Source organism: Lonchura striata, chromosome 1, assembly GCF_046129695.1.
Source record: "Lonchura striata isolate bLonStr1 chromosome 1, bLonStr1.mat, whole genome shotgun sequence".
In the NCBI taxonomy this organism is placed as follows: domain Eukaryota; kingdom Metazoa; phylum Chordata; class Aves; order Passeriformes; family Estrildidae; genus Lonchura; species Lonchura striata.
The window spans coordinates 112,108,168-112,127,144 of record NC_134603.1 but is presented as its reverse complement, the minus strand read 5'-3'; the positions used below and the strand labels follow the sequence as shown (position 1 = coordinate 112,127,144).

At 35.1% G+C, this 18,977-nt stretch overlaps 1 protein-coding gene across 1 annotated transcript in view; it reads left to right on the top strand.

The window, feature by feature from the left end:
* Window positions 1–18,977, top strand: part of ULK4 (unc-51 like kinase 4) — a 206,868-nt gene that overhangs the window by 134,054 nt on the left and 53,837 nt on the right. The window contains exons 32-33 of the mRNA XM_031503902.2: window positions 8,470–8,636; window positions 11,589–11,687. Coding sequence (XP_031359762.2) covers window positions 8,470–8,636; window positions 11,589–11,687 — 266 coding nt within the window. The remainder of the gene's footprint in view (window positions 1–8,469; window positions 8,637–11,588; window positions 11,688–18,977) is intronic.

Sequence of the window (18,977 nt, the reverse complement as noted above, 5' to 3'; positions counted from 1 at the left end):
ATATTAGGTAGGACACTTCCGGTGTTGCTGGCATATAGCCAATGACAGCATGATCCCAGTGTGATGGGTTCCAGCTTCAAGATCCTAGTGGTAAGGTTGAAAGTCATGATAGGTCAGATAATAAAAAGCATACCATGCAAACAATACAAGACATATATCTGAGCCAGTTAACAAGAAGGATAGTATAATCTGAAGTGAATAGTCAGTGGTTGAATTTTAGAGATTTAATCAGGTGTGTCATTATTGGTATGGCCATGTGATAGCAAATAAAGGGGTCTTGTCAAAGTTATCCCTACACTTACTTGGCAAACAGTTGATGTAAAAGAATAGGCTTAAGGCAAATGTAATTTGGCGCTACAAAATATAATCTGATCATAAAGACTAAAGCAGATTTGCTATCATGTAACATCCTGACCTCTGTTTAAGCCCTTTGATCATTTAAGTGCAAATACATGAAGGCCACCTTGGACAGTTGCAATTACTAGTTGTCTGCTTTCATTTCTGTTGAAAATGTAGTTGATGAATAACACAGGATGTTACAGGAAACTGTGGCATAGATTCAATTCTGTTGTAATAACCAGCAGCAAATTCCACTTAGGGGATACTCTAGCCTTTGCTCTTGTTCTTTGGTGCAGTTGTAACAACAGTAAAAGCCTCACTTAAAAATCCAAGTACTTCTAGTTGATGTTTTCATCTTATGGCAGACTGATGTAAATAGATCAATAGAAATATAAATTAATACTTACTATTTTTTCTTACAGAGCATGATTTTTCAATAGAGAAATGTGTAGAGCTTTTACCCCGTATCCTTTGCTGAGTATATGTGCGAACAGTATTCAACCATGGGTATTTCTGCAACTTGGAACTGAAAACTTCAGAGAATTTTCTGAAGCCAAGGTTCATTGGTCCTTATCACTACCAGCCCAGGGCCACATGAAGGCCAAGCTAGAGCAATTAAAGCTGTTGAGTGCTGTCAGTTTGTGACAACAGTTTAGGGCTGTATCTGTATTCTGAGGCTGTTCACATCTGTCTTGTATGGGTTTTGTTAAAAAAACAGCTCTCTAAGTTTGAATTTGGCCTCTCAAGGATTTTAGTAGAAGAGAAAGTTGGTGTCAAAGCATAAGTGTGTTAAAATATTTTAAAGAGATAAACAGGGTTTAATCTTGTGTGACAGGATGTCTATTATTAAAATAGAAATATCTTTAGAAGAGTTTCTAGTTCTAAATTAAGCCCAGGATATAAATTCCTATGTATTTTATCACATGGTACTTGTTGCAGTCATGATCTTTCAGAGCAGTAAGTCAAATGTCTTTACTGAATATTTGCTGAGTTCAAATCTTGCTGAATGCACAGCATTCCTAATTTTACACAACACATTTAATTTAGTGAAGAACTTTGCCTAGTTTTTGCCATTAATTTGAGGATCTCATGCAGTCTTTGTTTTTATAAAAAATATACACTACATGTAAACTCACAATGTGCAAGTAGAAATTCTTCCATGTAGGTGTGAAGCAGCAACTCTTAATATTTCAGGTTGGCTTTAAAGGAGATTTTACTCTCAAAGAGTAAAGTGTCCCATTAGATATCCTTGTTCTTCATGCAGATCATTAAAACCTGCTGTTTGGAAAATCTACTGAGCATCATCTACCTTCTGTCTGACAAAACCAAGGGACCTTATTTTAGTTGATACCTTGTAGGAATTAAATTGAGTTTTGACTTAAAGTACCATGCTGTAGAATTATTGTGATGTATAAAATGAACCACAAGCTCCAATGTATGTCTGACATATGGGGATGCATCTAACTAAAAAGTTGCTATACATTTTACTTAATAACAGCAATGGTAGTCAATCCACATAACATGATTTTATCCTACTGAAGTCTTGGTTTATTTAATTTTTAGTATTTTGTGATACAAGGTTGTGCTTGCAAATTCTGTGCAATCGACAAATTAAAAAACTGTAGCAACAAAAACACTTAAATCCACATGAAAAGAATGCAAGTTAGGTGTTTAATATATGCACAATTGGTGACAGAAGTATTTTAAATGTATACTCTGGGAAGCCACTGTATTACCTCCACCTGTATTCCTCCCCAGGTTTTCCAACTAAAAGGGTCATTTGGGTGTGTGAATTTGCTTCAGGCAAACCAGGGTGCCAGCAGCATGGTATCCAAAAAAATCAAAATTGCTGTTCACATAAGACACTCTTAATGTCATATCAATTCTGTGAATAGATCCTCTGAATATTATTACAATCCATAGTTATGTAGTATTGACTCATAAAAATTTTAGAAAATATTTATATTAGTTCGGTTGTAATGTAAGAACATTCAAATGCTTTCTAGTTATTTTCCACGTAAAGTTACTTTACATCCCTGTTGAAGAAGTTCATGTTCAATGAATTGTACTCCTAGGAATGAGGGCTATCTTGCTAAGCCTTGACTACCAAAGCCCCCCGCCTTCAGAACTCTGGGGCTGTGTACCCATATGTGCTGTGAACTGAATTTCTGTGAACGTCTTGGATTTCTTTTCTGAATGAACTATATAATAGTTGAGTCAATCTGACACAAAAACCTGAATTCAATTGAAACTTTATCACAGTTGGGAAACTCCTTTTTTTCTTTTTCCTTTTTTCTTTTTTTTTTTTTTTTTTATTTTTTAATTTTCAAAAGCAGCAACAAATCAGGAACTCTCAAGGTATCAGTGATTATACTTTCAGAAATGCTCTTCCTCTGTGTATGTAATTCTAACCATGTCTTTTCATAGAGGGGAACCACAGTCTAGCCTAATTTAATTAATCTCTTATATTCTATTTTTTTATATTGCCCAGTAAAGTATATTCAGCAGTGCATGATTTTATGATTTCTATATTGTTCAAGTTGCATTTTCACTATCCTTTATTACACTCATATACTTATGAGAGAATCCTCCTGGTTTTTGGTCTTTTAGTTGGCTAATCTATACACCTGCTGGTCTTAATCAAATACATGTTTGATCCATAGATTCATTTATAGAAAAAAGCAAATTTCTGTGTTGGTGGGATTCTCTTAGGTTCAAAAGAGTTTGACTGCCTGGGGAGTCTCCAATTGTGCAGCCTTTTTTCACAAGAGAAAGTTGCCCCCTCTAAACTGCCTTCTAACAATAACAGCTAAACACTGCCAGTCCAGGAAAAAGTAGACTTGAAGCTGAACCATATTGCTTCTGAGAATGTCAGGTCTTTATTCCTCTCAGGCAGTCACACTCAAGATAACATAGAACTTCTCAGTCTACTTTTGACCTAGCTGTAGTGAAGGTGATAACTGGCTTTTCTTTCCTGGTTGTCATAATCCTTTCCACATCTATTTTCTCGTGTGTGAGGGAAGGACTGCCTGCTTGGCCACCATTAGTGAGTGCCCTGCATTCCATGTGTGTAGAAAAAGCTGAGGCGCTCTTCCCACAAGGCTCTCTGGAGAGCCTTGACTACTTCAATATGATAAATTCAAATGAGAATTTTGTCCCTTAAACTTAGTGGGTCTTTCTTCAGTCATAAAATGTCCAGTCATTCTACCAGGGCTAGGAATAGTCTAGCCAGTATTTGCAAGATTTTCTTCTTCAGATGCTATTTATTTTTAAGGTCAGAATAAAAATAATTTTCAGGGCAGGAGTCATGCAATTGATCTGCTCAACAGCCAAATCATTGTTTTTCCACTTGATGTAACGTTCATAACAGCAAATTTTGAAAACATTGATGATCTAATTTTCTATCCTAGCTTATTCTTACATCAATATTATTGTAGTACTAACACAAATAGTTCCTAAAACATAAGCGGTAACAAATAATAACATTAAAAGCAATGAACCTTTTTTACAAATGCCATTACCCTAAAAATACCATTTGCTTTATGTCACCTATTTTCAGTTCTTCAAAACAGGAAAACTTCAGTAGTAAGGCTGTGATGCAAAAAATGCAAATTGAGTCCCAGATTTAGGTAGGTAAATAAGGGTTTATGACCAATCTGTATGTCATCATGGAGTATCTTAAGTGCCCAGGTACATTCACTCATTCCTGTGTGAAAGAATCTGTAGAGTTCTGTGTTCCTACTTAGCAATATTTTTGAGATTCAGCATTAAAATTTAAAATACTATAAAATATGGTTTCTATTTAAACTGTCAATATTGTTGGCCCACTCTGTAAGTAAAAGAAGGAAGAAAGGTCTAATGCATGTACATTTGGTAATATCCCTGGGGAGTCAGTTTTGTAGGTGTAGTACTAATGGGAAAAAAGGCTCTCCAGAGAGCAGTGAGCAGAGAGGAACAAAGAGAAGGCTTTTTGCTGGACTGAGGGTTTTGCTGCTGGCTGCTTGACTGCACAGTAGCATTGTTCGGATGAAGTGCACCTGCTCTAACATTTTCTTCAGCTGGAAGCAGACAGGTTTGTTGAATGCTCTAATTGCTGGTAGGCATGAAAGGATTGCCTAGAAGATTGCTTCCTAGGCTGTCCTTTGATGTTTCGTATCATTTGGAAGTGAAGATTTCTTTTCCTTTATCCATCTTACTAATAGGTGAGAATAAAAAATCTCCTTTCAGCTTTCATTACAGAAGGTATCATGGCACATTCAGTGTGATTAGCTGTATCATGGGCCAAAAGACTCCTTTTATCTTTTGAAAGGTGTGTAAAACACAAGCATAGTCATCACAGTCCACATTCATAAAGCACTATTAGCTACATGTTCACTTCATTGCAGAGGTCTTTGGGCAGAGAAATACGCTGCTGTGAGCACTAGGTTTGTCAAGTGCTGTAAACCCTTGGCTAGAAAATTTGGATACAATCCTTTTAACATGTATTGTAAATGTTGGACCACAGTTAGAAAAGGTTATTTGTTTAATTCCAGTTATGTTAATTTATAAACACAATAATTCTATTATGAAATGTTTTCCCTTATTTTTCAGCAATATTTGAATAGCAGAGAACTGCAGTAGGCTTGATAGTTTGAATATCTTCCTTTAATAGATAAATACAAGACTTGACTAATGCCCTATGAAGTCTTATACTAAATTCAGATTATAACTAAAGCTACAAACAGTACATTGTGATGTATATTGTTTGCAGAAATATGCAAATTAATAGAGTAACTAAAAAACTCTGTAATAGGTTAAAGTATAAGGTTTTATTTCATTCTCTTACTAGGAAATACCTAGCTGAAAGAAATTATGGTTACTTTCACCCATGTAACCTGTTACTAACATCTTTCTCTTGAGAGGGTGAGCTATTTCCAACATACTTGGAAGCACCAGAATACTTGAATGTAGGTTGCTTGTCCAAGTAGAACAACCTTCCTCAATTGGCTTTGGTTTAAGTCTCCTCTATGATACATTTTGTATTCAGATCCATTATGTGCAAAGTTCATGAGGGCATGAAGTGTGTGCCTTTTCAATCGGAGCCTATTTCACTTTCCAGTCAAGAGTTGAGAATTTATGCATAAGAAACCTATGTCCATTATATCTGACACTGAAATATAGTCTCTGAAATTTTTAAAGATACATACTGATTTAGGCTTTATTTAGGAAATTAAATTGTCATTCTTTAATCTGTTCTAAAATTTGGGAGAAAACCTTCAAGGTATCATCTGAAACTTTGAGATGTGTATGTGATTTTTGTATTATTATCTACTGAATTATTAATTCAGTTTCCATTGTATAAAATTGCATGCTTTTTTCCCAAACTATCTGTTTTTCAATTCAATGTTTTGAATCTTTAAACATGTCAGTCTTGGTCTTTATAGCTGCCTTTTGAGCGAACTTGTTACAGTGCCAGTGGTCAAGGCCATTAGACTTCTATGGAGTTTTTTGTGGTCACTATAAATTACACCACCTTCCCAAATTTCTCTTCTGAGCACAAGGTGTGTGTACTTCGTCTTGTGGTGTAAGCAAGGAGTATATTTACATGTCTACAACTGTGGCCTCCAATTTTCATTTTGTTTTGACATGATGAAGTATTTTAAAGAGTATGTCTGGAACCTTATTTACTTGGGCAAGAGGTCAGTCTGTTGCTTTTCTGTGGAACCAAGTGTTTATCAGGTTTCTGTGTGAATCATGCAGCGCATTAGGTGCACCAGTGTTTTATTTTAGACATCTTTATTATAAAGTTTGGATGTGCTAGATTTTCCAGAAGTATTTTAAGTCCAAGAAATTTTTTCCCCACAAAATTTTCTAATTTGGCTTGCATATCTTTGTACATGTAGCTCTGTGTGAGCATATATCTACCTAAATGAAATTCATTAGTTCTGATGTTTTAGATAGCTATGTAAACGTAACTATCTCAGCTGTTTGGAGGTAGAGATGCTAATACACATACCCTTAGGATGTAAGCACTTCAAGAAAATAAAATCTATGTGATTATATTATTCATGTCTCAATGGATGGGGAGAAGTTGGAGTGTTTGCTTCACCTTCTTATTCACCAAACAACAGAAATGAGTCAGTTCTGAGACTCAGGCTGGTACAGCCAAGGGAATAAGCAAGTTCTGTTCAAAGCTGAAAGCAAAATGGTTGCAAATCATAGTCATGGATCCTGGTGTTTTGTTCACTACTAGTCATTCCCCATTGTTCAATCCATAGTCAACCGTATTAGTGCTGTGAGTGACTGTCGCCTAAAAAATTCTTAGTGATGATCCATGTAATGCAATGCCTGCTTATGAAAGTGGCCTTCTCAGCAGTCATCTCCAAGTCACTGTCCTATGGGTTATTTGTAAGCCGTCTGGAAGGAGTGGGATGACTCATTCATTTTGATGTGGCTATGGGTTTTGTGGCCAAATACAGGGAGAAACAATGTGTACTTGGTCATATACCTGCAGGCAATTTTCCAGACTTCAATTTGATAGGTTTATTCTGATTTAGTCTGTTGAAAATAGTCATAGACAACCACAAGTTTTGTGTTGGGTAGACATGCAATTATGTAAGTTTTTTCTTCTCCACGGGTGTTGGTGACATCAATTAAATGTGTCGCTGTCAGATGCATGCTATCTGATTTTTGTATGAGGTGTTCAGAACTGCAGCAGAAATTTCACTCTAAAAAAGGAGAAGGAAATTATATGTGTGAGATTAGAATTATTTCATTTTGAGAGCTTGGTTTATCTAGACAAAACTCTAGGAAATTCAAAGCTTGTCCCGAGCTGTCATCCATCAATAAACTGTTGTGAAAGAATAATGCTAGTAATCATAAAACCACAAAAGATGTTAGACAGAAGTAGAGTAAGAGTCTTAATGATCTAGAATCATAACTGTATTCTAAATGAAATGTATTTCATTTCCTGAGTAAAGTATTAACAGTGAGGAATAGGAGAAGAAAATATTCTGTATAACGATTAGTTAATTGATGGAGTATCTTTCAAAGCTAAAATAGTTCAAATCCCCAGAAATGTGACTGTTCTTAAAAGCTGAATGGTGTAAGCACATAATGTGTTCTACAATGTTTCATATAAATCTTATGTTGATGTTTGTAGAAATATATACAACGACTTTTAAAAAGAAGAACAATTTTTACTTAATTGAAATCAGTGAAATACTGAAGTCTTTTTTTGACGTCATGGAGACAAGAAGCTAATATACTGACACACTGCAATGTTGCTACATATATGCAGCCAAGTGAACTGCAAGTTTAAAAGGTGGTTTGCGAAGATATTATGGTTTTGTTAAGAAACAAAGTATGTTTCATCCCTTATGAAAATGTGAAAGAAGTAGCGTAAGATCACATATAATGAACTCAGTCACTTTGTATTTGAAAGTAAAAAAGATTCTGAATTGAATCAATATTGTCTTGAATTGGATTATATTTTTCTGCTATGTCAATTGATTTATGGTTAGGCAAGCTACAGGGGCTGATGCTATTGATTTCTAAAGGGGCTTTAAAAAACCCCTTCAAAACAAGAAGATATTTTCAGGAAAGTTTTATTACCATTAGTAAAACAAATCTTGATAACATTTTAATGTAGTATGCAGTATTTAATTTATAATGCTCCCCTGAATTTTATTTTTTTTTTGGTTAAACATAGCATGGTTTGATTCTATAATTAATGCATATGGCTACGGTTCTAACTGACAGACCAGTTAAGAAAGTTTAAGTGACCTTAAAGTGGTACTTTGTAACAGCCTGGGGAAATTGCTACGTTCTTGTGACTAGGGGATGTTGTGAAAGAGACTTGTCACCATCCTACAGAAGAGTTTAGGATTCAAAGTAGGTTTTAATTTAATGAATCCACACAGTTAACAAATTTACTTGTATTGGTTTTACTCTCTTTGTGAGCCGGTCCAAACAGAATAGGAGATGAGGTAATTATAGTAATGGAGAAAAAGAGGAAATGTAATAAATAGTCATAAAATATGTAAATTTTTTAAAATCCTAATCTATTTCATCTAGGTCACCTCCCACACTGTTCTTGTCCTGATAGCCCATTTATTTTTTCTCTTTTTTTTTGTCTCACTTTATACATAGGACTGACTCATCACGTCTGTAATCTCCTAACAGAAGCTGTGGCCCTGTACTTGGAGGCAGATGATAAAAGGAGCACCAAGACAGCAAACGTGCTGCTTCTGTCCTTACTTGACATTTTGCAATACATGCTGACGTATACAGCAAACATTGTGCGCCAGACTTTGCAGGTATGGCATTTACTCTCATGGGGTCTTGACTGTCTTAAGCAGTTTTTTAGATAACTTCCAACTATCCTTAATAACGAGACTCCCACTATTCTGATTTTATGGGACTTCTAGAGTAGTGAAAACTCAATTTGTCTTCCAAGCTCCTGTTTGAACCACTGCAAGTCATGGCATTGGTGGGACTTTATCCTACTACAAAGACATCCTCCTCCTTAAAAATGGAGCACAGAATACAATGCAAAGAAATTTCACATAACCCTCTTAGTAACATATAAAAGAAAAGCACTTATTTAGACAGGACATAAATCTAACAAATACTGCTTTGCTTTTTAGGTGATCTGCCAAATTTTTAGGTTAGTCAAGTGGAAGTGACTTCTGTATTTACACTGCAAACAACACATATTCTTCATGTTAGGTTTTTTGTATTCTTGGTATTATTCACTGAAGAACAGATATTTGTCAGGTGAAATATATCTAAAGGACAGAGATTCAAAAGATTGTAGATGAGCTGTAGTATCTTTCAGGACATGTCTTTTTTCATCCCCAGAGGCCTTCCTCTGTGGGTTGTTTGGTTTTTTTGGTTTTGTTCTGTGTTTTTTGGTTTGCAGGGTTTTGTGGTGGGGGGATTGGTTTATGGGGTTTTTTGGGAGTGGTTTATTAAGTAAGCTTAATGTAAGAAGCTGATGTTAAAAATTGAGCTTTTTCTCTTTTTTCTACATTGATTTACACAAGCAGCTATGTTATCAACCACATTTCACTGTGAGGTTTTTTGTTTGGTTTAGATGTGTGATGGTACAGTACCTTATCTTTAAGTCCTCTATTTGCAGGTTCTGTAACGAGATTTTAATCTAAGAATCACTTCACAGATCAAATTGTGTAGGCTAATTGCTTGTCATATTTTTGGCATCACTCCATGTAATCATAGAGAGCTGAATTCTGTACATATGCTCCATACAGAAATGGTGAGGTAAATTATTCTGGAGAACACATGAGGAGAGAGGATCTTGCACATGAGTTGGTAGTATTGAATTGACAGGTTTTATTTAGATTTAAAATTAAATCTCTTCGTTCAAAGCCAAATTCTGTTCTGGCTTTACTTGAATACAACAGTTGACTGATGCACTGAAATTCCAACTTCAGTTTTGTTTTTCTCTTGTCAAAGTAATCTGCTTTTCTTATAAAGTCTAATGAGTAATAAGGAGCAGCTGGAAAACTGAGTTTTGAAGCATAGGTCTATTCTGTGCCCATATATTAATTTCACAGTGGTGTTACTTATCTTGGCTTATGTGTTTTGACGATACTCATCACAAGATCCCTGAGAGTTCTACATTAGTACACATACCCTATTAAATGGTGGCCATCAGTTATTGACTACATCGTGTTCCACTCTTCATGTGTCACTAAATGCATCACAAATATTTTTCTTGGACTGTTTTTATAGGAATGTTTTGAATACGATACCATTGAAATCAGAACTTGTAAAATAGAATCAAATCTTCTTGTATTATCCATTTCTGAGGCTTAAGTTATCTTTTACAGATGGTAGTACAAAGGTACTTGAATCCTTTTTATTTAATCATTAAATAAATTAAATTTTAAATATTTAATGTGTTAAGTGATAACCTTATCCACCTGCATGGGCAATACATATCACCACTTTTCCATTGCACTGAAGTACTTCATGTTGGATGGTGCTGATAACTGTATCCAGATTCAGGAGAAGAGTTCTCTCTTTGCAGTCCAAGTACTTTCAGAGTAATTTACATGTCTGTTTTGGAGAAATTTTGTCATATGTGCCGGAGGTGATCCACATTAGCTGAAAAGAATTTGCAGTGTGAATTTGATATATGGTCTCTATTTTGTGACTCTGGCACAGGTTGCCCAGAGAGGCTGTGGATGCCCCAACTCTGGCAGTGTGAGAAAAAGTTTACCTCCCTTTTCTTCATTAATATAAACAATCCATTTTTTGTCTTCTCTGCACTTTTTGTCCTTCTTTGAAATTCAGCATTTCAGGCTGTTGTGGTGAATCTGAGATGGATATACCAATGGGACTTGCTGCCTGGAGAAACAGCTCTTCAGTTCTCTTTTATTTAGAAATCCTTTCCAAAGAAGGGCATTATCCTTTCAACTCAAAAGTATCAACAGTTTGAGTTTGAGCAGTAGTGGCACCTGTCTCAGGGAACTTGCTCCTCTGTTCACTTAACCAAATGAAAACCTCCAAGTATTACACTTGGACAGTGATGTTTAGGATTGAGCTATAAATGAATCACAATACAAATTATTTTTAAACATGTGCTGTGGACAAAATGTTTATTTTTCCTCTAGCAGATTGACTGTATAGGTTCGTGGTCCAAAGCTGGTGCAAGGTAGTGACATTAAATGAAAAATCCTGCAGGCTGACCTTTCAGGAGGCCTGGGGCAGGGATTGTTCATAAATAGCACTGTCTAGGATAGTAGTGTGCCTTTATGATGGGGGGATGACAGTGGTCAGAATTACAAGTAGTAACTGAAATTATTTCTTGAAAACTTTATATTTCCAATTTCAGAAATAATTTAAATTATAATATATTGTGAATATTTCAGGATACAGAGTAAGGCAGGCAGGCAAAATTCGACAATATTGTGGAGTATCCTAAATTTTCAGTCACCTTGCTGATCTTGGTTTGAGGTATCTTTTGCATGTACATTTTATTGCATTTTGCTGAAGAAATGTCCTGCAGGTCTGTATATTCAGCCTGTATAGAATGGCACAACAGTACGGGTCCCTTTGCTTTGTTCTTATTGTCACATCGGGAGCATAACTGCTCACTGGGATCCCAGCAATACTTAACTAGAAAAGAGTGTGTAAGTTTCCTGCAAACTTCCTTTCACACTTTGACCACTTAATGGACCTAATTTGTTTCTCATAACAGAACAATCACCAGGATTGCTTTTCTTCTTTTCTCTCTTGATAAGGCACAGAAATCTGGGGCAGGAGGGGACACACAATCTGCCGAAGACCTTCTGCTTATCAATAAACCCCTGACGGACCTGATTAGCCGGCTTATTCAACTGGTGAGAGTTTGCTTGTTTGTAACCTTATGGAGTATTGCTGAAGTTGGAATCATGCAACTGAATTCAACATAGTAGAGCTCTCTTTACTAGTTTCTAATTGTTTACAAGCTCCCAATTATTTACCTAGTGCTCTAACACTTTTTAAGTTAGAGTGACTTGCAGTTTACCAGTGATGTCAGCGTAAATCTATTTGTCCAGAGCATAGAAGTGGGATGAGGATCAGACTGCAGGTTCTCAGTTTGGATATATATGTATAGCCAACATTTGTCCTTCAGAATGGACTAGTCACCACTGCGTAGGGAAAGGATGGTGCTCAAAATTTGAAATTAATAGTACTACTTCCTGTAGCAAGTGATGCATTTTTATATTATTTTCCAGGGTTTGATCCTTCTGAGTTTTCTCAAGGGTTTTATGTCAACATGATCCTGAGGGATTTATGAGTGGGAGTGGTCCCTATGATCTCTAAACATCTTTGAAGTGTGTCTGTTTAAAGGCAGTCCTTTCCAGAGTTTACTAGATGTACAGCACTGCATTGAAATCTCCACACAGGGCTTCATTGTGGCCCTAATGCATCCCATCAGCTCAACCTCTGTCATACAGAGATGTATATTTACTCTGTGTGTAATAGTATGTAGTAGAATGTTTCTTGAGCTACATCAGCCTGTAAGTAAACATAAAGCCATTAAAATGGTATGTGAGAATTCCAGAGTACCATGGTATCCTTTCCAGGATATTTCACTTAGAGGTGTTTCAGATTCACTGTGTTCTCTTCCAGACCCTTTTTTTTTTCATTTAGATAGAGGATTTCAGGTTTTTTGTGATATCAGTACTGCAATCCTTCTACTATCTTTAGCACTGTCTGTCATATATTTTAGGGAAGTGTTTGATTCCTTTTTTATTAATTTTTGGCATTATACTTGGTACTAAGGAATCCTTTGATGGATTTATTTAAACTAGCTATTGACAAAGGCTTTTTGGAAATGTTCTCTGAATGACCTAAAGCAAGTGACTGAATTTCAACTATTTAATATTTCATCTTTATAAATTATTTTATTTTTATTGATTTTTAAAAAACTGCTATATTTAATAAATATTATGACATAAAGATGTGAAAATGTTCTTTAAAATGAAACTAGTCATAAGTTTAACTTATATTAACTTTTTAAAGAACAGAAAATTAGAGGCCAAGTTTTAACTCAGCCTATACCACCTGGAAGTTTTTTATAAGTTTTTAATTAAAGGATAGGATAATTGTATAGTTAGCAGGTACTGGTTAGATTGTGAGTTGTCCTTGTATTTCAGAAGCATGGCTGTAAATTAACAGTAGATTTTGCTTTGTTCTGTACTTCTGCACATTCTGGTTTGTTTCAAATGCTTATTCTAAATCTTCTGATTTTAACATTCAGGTAAATGATAATGACCACTACGGCCACTTCTTTAGATAGATAGATAGATAGTTAGACACATACATACACATATACATACATACATATTGTCTTGTTTTGTTTTCACTTTTTTCAAGATTCTGTGAGTAAGCGATCTTGTTTGGATCTGTGAAAGTTATTTCAGCTAGGTTTGTTAAATTTGATTTTTCAATTTTTTTTCCCCCTGCTCTAGTAAACATTTTCTGTTAAGCTTGGGATAGTTTGAGCAATGGAATAATCATTTTAGCATTTAGGAATGACTTGTTTAAAATGGTTTATGTTCTAATCTCTTTAAATAGAGACAGGTTATTTGTGAAGTCTAGAGCATATCTCAAGATGTGTGTGCTCCCTACTCCTCAAAATGCCTTAGGCTTACCTAAATTGAAATTCCGTGAAGCTACCAGTGGTTGTTCTCTGTATTCATTGAGCTGTGTGGGTTCCTAACCCCTTATTGCTGTAATGAGGCTTTCAGTTCTTTGTAAATTTTATTTTCTGGAGATAATGGAGGACTTATATTTTGAACTAACAATTACTTTAAAATATTGAGTTAAAATTATTTTCTCTACTTTGCTACTTCTGCCTATCTTAGCATATTTATAGTTTCTTATAGTCACTTACATAGTTTCCTAGCCACATTGTTTTCTAGTTCCTAGTTTTCTAGACACATTGCACAATTGTTTTCCCTCATTGAAATGTATATCCTTCAAGTAGATTATTATTCCATGTTTCACTTACTTCTCTTTTTATTTTGCTTGAGTTCCACATGTTTTTCTCTCTCAATAATCCCTCAGAAAATCAGTGTAAGTTAAACTTCAAGATGCCAAAAACTTTGAATCCATTTTTCCCTTCTGTGGTTGTGATTTAGTCTGTCACTAAAGGCATAGCAAAGCAAGTTTCAGAAACCTAGATTGCATTTAAAAGAAACTTCAATGATTTAGCAATGCAAAAGGACAAATAATTACAAACTCTGTAATGCAGCAAACACTGCAAATATGGAAAATTCAGTATTTAATCCCAAGATCATTATGACCATAATTGATCAATAACAGGAAAAAAAATGATCATTTAGTCTTCTCCTTGGCAGTTTTGTATTCAAAAGTTAATTACACTTAGCTTTGTTAGGTAATGTTTCTTTGCTTATTGTAAATTTAATCTGAATATTGTTCTGAAACCTGCAGCAATTGTAGAACATACAAAACACTTTCTAATTTTATTATACTCACTATACTGAAAAAAAAATTACTTTTGAAATCACTGTGGATTTTCACAAAGTTTCGGAAACCATTCCAATACCTATAAAAAGGAATTTTGTTTTCTGTAGGTCATAGATTCAATTCCTAGGTGTAGATCTTCCAGTCATTTCTAGAGCCTACTAAACTGCTGGGAGAGAATTTTTCTTGACTTCTGGTGGGAGACTTCCCCATGACAATATTACCGGGAAAATTTGCACTCGATTATCATGCTCTGTATGTTACCATTGTCCAGTTAGTCATATCTAAATGTGAAGAGGACAAATATGAAGCCTCAGTGCACATGGATGAATGACATGAACTTTTCTAGGCATTTTTTGTCTCCATATTGCACTGTCACTAAGGCTGTGCCCAGACTTTCTTTTCAGAGTGCATGAACTTATTTGCAAATGAGTAATGAAAATAACTGCAGAAGAATTATTACTGTAGAATTTTATTTCACATATCTTTCTCTAGGAATACAGACTGCTCTGTGGTCAGAGTGAAGAGACATATGTTTATATCCTATATTTGAAGTATTTTCTTACACAGTATTGGAGTATTCTCTTATCCTAAAAACCAAAATCTGCAAACAAACCAGAGGAAAGAAGAAAATGTTGCTACATTCACAGAATTACAGAACAGGGATTTTGTTCCTCAACAATTATCCTAGATTAAAATGAAGAGAATATCTATTTTTTTTCCCTTTAGGTAGGAGAATGGCCTAAAATAAAAAGATAATATTTTAATTTTTGATTTAAAACTGTTCATATTTGCTAATAAGAATAGTATAGTAAAGCTAGCAGATTAAGAGTGATGTTTTGCTTTTACGTTTTGTAAAATGTTTGCAAAATCATCTTCCTTATAGATCCCCATGGTGCTTCCTTTACAGCATGTTCTGTAATCACATTAGTGATCTAATGAATATCTATCTCATATCGTAATAAACTCTCTATGTGTATAACCTCATTAATGCACCAAAATAGTGTCCCCTCCGGGTAATCCAGGCAGTTTCATTGTAGCTCTAAAATTAGATGCTGTAACAATTCCAACGGTATGAAAACTGCCACTTCAGCTCAAATGATCACACGTTTCTTGCAGTGGTTTGCAATTCATGAACACACTGCAACTCAGTTTAAAATTATAGAATTTTTGAGAACAGACTGCAGAAATATAGATGTGCAACAAGAAGAAACTTCCTGCTCTTTACCACGTTAACTCTAAAATACACAGAGCAGGTTCCATCTAGAAAGGAAAAGAAAATAGAATTTTGTCTTATAAGCTTGTTTACAGAAAGTTTAACATATCCATAAAAATTAAGCAAAGAGTAATACACTGCTTTCATTGCACAGAAGCCTTGTTGTGAGGTATTATTTTAAAGTGAGTGAAAAATAGATCTACAGTTTTCAGTTAGAGAACGGCAGAATTTATGACCTTAGCTCTTCAGTAATTTATTTTAAGGTGCTGGATTCTATTCAAGCTACACACTAGCCAAGAATATTAAGAGCTTCAGGAGAAGTACTGGTGACTTTTCTACCTTGCTGAAGGGCTGAATCCATAATCCCCCCTCAACACTGAGGAAGGAAAAGAAAACTTCATGTAATCATGAAATATTAGGGGGAAGATACTCTTCTAAAGTGTTAGAATTAGTTTCTTCATGGGTTTCTACTCTCCTGAAAGAACAAAAACTATAAATGCATTTCAAGCAAATATACTTCATACCAAATTGAATTGTTCTGATTAGAAAAATAATCAGAAAGTTGTTCCATCTATTTAAGAGATGAACCATCTATCTATATTCATTGTTGAACATGATTGTTTTTCCTGTTCTTATTAAACATGAGATATTTACTTGAAAGCTGAATTTTAATTCTTGATTTTCTGTATTTACAGATATTTATTATATTTTCAGCCATTGGTTTTGTTTTATAATGTTCTTCAGATTCCTTAGTCTTTATAAGCAGTACTAACAATGACTGGCAGCCAGTGCTAAATTTCAGGTTACCAGCTTACACCTTTTGACATCTAAATCACTACTTGTCAGAAGTGAAATGGCAAAATGGTGAGAGTTACAGAGAAAAATGCTGATGCGGACATACTTAAATAGGGACACTGCTGAGAGTTCCTCTTCCACCTTAATTATTGATGCCTTAGACTGTAGACCAGTGATTCTCATTCCCTTCAGAGTAAATGTGGCCTTTCCTATTCCAGGCTTGTTTTTCTCTTCATCCAAGACCAGTCCTGCTATTCTTTTGCCCTGAAGTTTCTCCCCAAAGTCTAGTTTAACACCGAAGCTCAAAGGGACTCTGGGAAAGCAGAGAAGCAGAAGAATCTGAAGTACAACAAAGGGATTAAATACTTGATTGGCATTGGTGATCGAGTAATGTGATGTCATAACTGGCATGTGTTGGGAACTGAGGAGTGATACTTAGAATGTGGTCACTGAAAGCCTCTGAGGAGCAAGATTATATGATGCCAAGATAGACTGGATGCAAAGTTTCCTTTCATTGGATTGAAAGGGTTTTCCTTTCTCTTGCTGGGGGACAAAGAACAGCAACAATGAGAAAAGGTGCACATGCCAGGAGAAGAGAATCAAGGCCCAAGCAAGGCCATTGGTCCAAGCACAGCTCTTCCTCCTATGGCAAAGTGTTCCACTGCATCGCTAACTGGGTGTTCCTTCTGCAATAAGCCTCCCTTGGGAATAATGCTAGCCAACTGGACTTGCTTGTTTGCTTCCTTGACAGTCATGGTGTTGGAAGGTACCTCTGACATTTGTGGTGCTTTATGGATTTCTTCATGTTTGTTGTAGGAGCAGTCCTCTATGGAGACTGACAGCCTTCCACTCCTCTGATAGTGAATATCTTGGGAAAAAACCTTGGGATGAGTCTTACTTCCAAGTATAGCTGTTATGATACTGACTAAACATGAGATTTTTGTGCCTGTGGAGCCCAGGGAATTAGCCTCCACTGCAGTACCCAGGCAAGGATGTATCAATGACCAAAAATTCCACTGATTTTTCATTTTTTACCTTTGTTTAGCCAACAAACATTTGAAAATTGAATATAATCCTTGTTCTGTGATGTTCTTCAGGAGGTTGTTGATGTAGCTGCCTACACTGATCTAGTAAGAAATTAACTTGGAATGATGCTTTTAGAAGGTGTGAGAGACACATTAATAAAAAAAAAAAAAAGTAGTTGTCCTTCCTTTCTCTAATGCCATTTTATTTCAATGAAGGAAATTAAGTTGTCTCAAAGCCCCAAGTGAAATCAGCAGATTTTTTTTTCAATTTGTTAAGGATTAAAGATATAAATGGAATTATAAACTTGTTACTATTTGTAGCTTTTCCTGCTTTTTGCATACGCTAACTGTGCTGATGTTATTAAAGAAGTCTGAATGATGGAAAGGAAATAATCAAATAAATTGCATTTAGATTGGAATGAAGAAAAAACATATAGCAAAACTGAGGAAGAAATAGCTGTTGTGGTCCTGTCACTTGCATAGTATTAGGCCAAATAGAATGTGATATGTCTTGCGGCTATATATTCAGAGATTTCATCTCAGTTCAGTCTGTTTTAAGCAGCAACTCTATGAAGCTAGTAGAAAACAAGATTGTATTTGCATGCAGATCCCTTGGGAATAGCTGCTTGAATATTTGAGAGATATATATCTGATGATATGTTCAGATTCTTTAAAGTAACTATATGGGTTTTCCTCAAAATGAAAAAAAATCGGGATTTCATACTGCATATTAAATAAGTAATCATTATTGAAATGATTTGGCATATTACATTAAGTGTTCGGACAAATTGTATTTTTTTCCCTTTTTATTGTCTGTAGGGATAGTCTGTTAATTGTACATTTATCTGGCTTATTTGGTGTAAATAATACTTTCGGAATAAAAAAAAAAATGAACGGGCATGATGAGGTGTTTTTTACACTCCTACAGCTAATTGGTTAAGACTACCACTGACATTTTGTTCAGGTCATAGATTATAAGGTGAGAAAAAACTATTACAATGATTTCGTTGAGGGAGATCTATAGACAGGACTTTCCTAAATTGATTCCTCATTAGAGTAAATGGTTTTGTTATTTTTTTAGAAAAAAATATTCTTGTGATATTTGAATTGTCTTTGATGGCGACTGTCTCAGTTCTAAGGAAGTTGTTTCAGCAGTTAATTGTTCTTATTAAAGAGAGAAAGAGAAAAAAGGAAATCAAAGTATTATCTTTCTTTTAATCTGAATTGCTTTGTCTAAAGTTTTAAGCTGTCATCTCTTATCAGTCCTTTTTCAGGTAAAGGAATTAACCTATCCTCAGACTGCATTTTCCCACATATGATTGAGAGGATATGATCAAATCCACTTTAACCCTCCCTCTGATATGCTATAGACACTAAATTCCTTTAGTCCTTGGCTATTACATTTTCCAGTCTGTCATCCTTTTGCCTGCTTCCAAAAAACCTCTATGATTTTTTTTTTCACTAGGATTTGTGAACTCTCTGTGCTGACAGTAGGCTTTGCATTCCTGTTGTCATTCCAAAATGTCATTGTCAGTGGCAAATACTGGCCTAATATAATATCTCTACTTGTTATTTCCAGATTGTACTTTCAGGAAATATATAAATCATTTTGATAATGG